The sequence below is a fragment of the Octopus bimaculoides genome, chromosome 18 (genome assembly GCF_001194135.2).
Source record: "Octopus bimaculoides isolate UCB-OBI-ISO-001 chromosome 18, ASM119413v2, whole genome shotgun sequence".
In the NCBI taxonomy this organism is placed as follows: Eukaryota; Metazoa; Mollusca; class Cephalopoda; order Octopoda; family Octopodidae; genus Octopus; species Octopus bimaculoides.
This window is the reverse complement of record NC_068998.1, coordinates 9,764,422-9,765,761: the sequence shown is the minus strand read 5'-3', so window position 1 is coordinate 9,765,761 and position 1,340 is coordinate 9,764,422. Positions and strand designations below refer to the sequence as shown.

The window sequence follows — 1,340 nt, the reverse complement described above, 5'->3', positions numbered from 1 at the left end:
TATATATATATATATATATATATATATATATATATATTTATTATAAAACAAATTTTGTGTTGCATTATTCTTCAGCTCAGCGAGCAGTTGATGGCCTTGTGGCTGTAAGTCAAAAGTCTGGAAATGCTACCAACCAGTTTTCTGGAGAACACCATTTACATGAAGCTGCTGGTCAGGCTCGGCATGAGAAGGAGTTACCATCAGCAAGTTCTCTTCTGGAAGCGCAGAATGACATGCTAGACACCGTGAAGCAATTACTTCAGCAAACACAAAAGGTTAGCATTCTTCTATATTTATTATCTTTTTCTTATTTGTGTGTTTCTTGATTTTGGAAATGGTTGTTTTGATAGCAGGGAGTTCGTAAAGCTGAGCTTTAAATATGTCTTATACAAAATAGACCTGTGTGTGTGTTCGCTTTTCATGTAAAAACGGCTGCTCGAATTGCTTCCATACTTGAGATGCATGAATGATTTGACCTTGGATACATAATAGGATCTTCAGTTTAATTTTTATATTAAAAATTAATAAAACTTCTTTATATATATGATTCACTTCTTTAAAAAGATTTCTCAATGTCAACTTCTGGTATTGAGGTAGCAATTTATCTCCCTTCATAAAAGTGGTAAATTTTGTATTTTCATCATCATCATCATCGTTTAACATCCGCTTTCCATGCTAGCATGGGTTGGACGATTTGACTGAGGACTGGTGAAACCGGATGGCAGAGTTTCTACAGCTGGATGCCCTTCCTACCGCCAACCACTCAGAGAGTGTAGTGGGTGCTTTTACGTGTCACCCGCACGAAGGCCAGTCAGGCGGCACTGGCGAATTCAGAATTGATTTCCCAATTGAAGAATAAATGGATAGATGGAATTTAGAATAACAAATATAATTAGCCTCTGGTCTATCAAACAAAGAAGTGTGTGCATAGTTATGTGCTGAACTGGAAACAAAAGAACTTTGTTTGAATGAACTTTTGTTTGTGTGCATGTCTGTGCTGTTTTTTTTTCTTTTTCTTTTTCTTTTTCTTTTTCTTTTACTTTTCTTTTTTTCTTTTTTTTCTTTTTTTCTATGAGCTTATATTCCATTTGTTCCTTAAATCTTTTCCCCCCCTCTTACATCAGCAGCCAACAAGTCTGAGCGCTCAGCAGCAACAGCTTCAACAACTGCAACTCCTCCAACAGCAGTTACTACAGCAGACCGAGCTGATGCAGCAGCCGGCCCAACAGCAGCAGGCAGCAGCAATTATTGATAGTAACCTTTTGTCACAGATCCAGACTTTGACAAATCAGTTGCTCAACAATCAAATCAAGACTTTACACTCTAAACCTCCTGAGCCT

The 1,340-nt window shown here is 37.3% G+C and overlaps 1 protein-coding gene across 1 annotated transcript in view; it reads left to right on the top strand.

Annotated features, from left to right (window-relative positions):
- LOC106873142 (SR-related and CTD-associated factor 4) overlaps positions 1–1,340 on the top strand; it is a 54,295-nt gene that overhangs the window by 31,141 nt on the left and 21,814 nt on the right. Inside the window, exons 5-6 of the mRNA XM_052974529.1 lie at positions 76–275; positions 1,125–1,336. Coding sequence (XP_052830489.1) covers positions 76–275; positions 1,125–1,336 — 412 coding nt within the window. The remainder of the gene's footprint in view (positions 1–75; positions 276–1,124; positions 1,337–1,340) is intronic.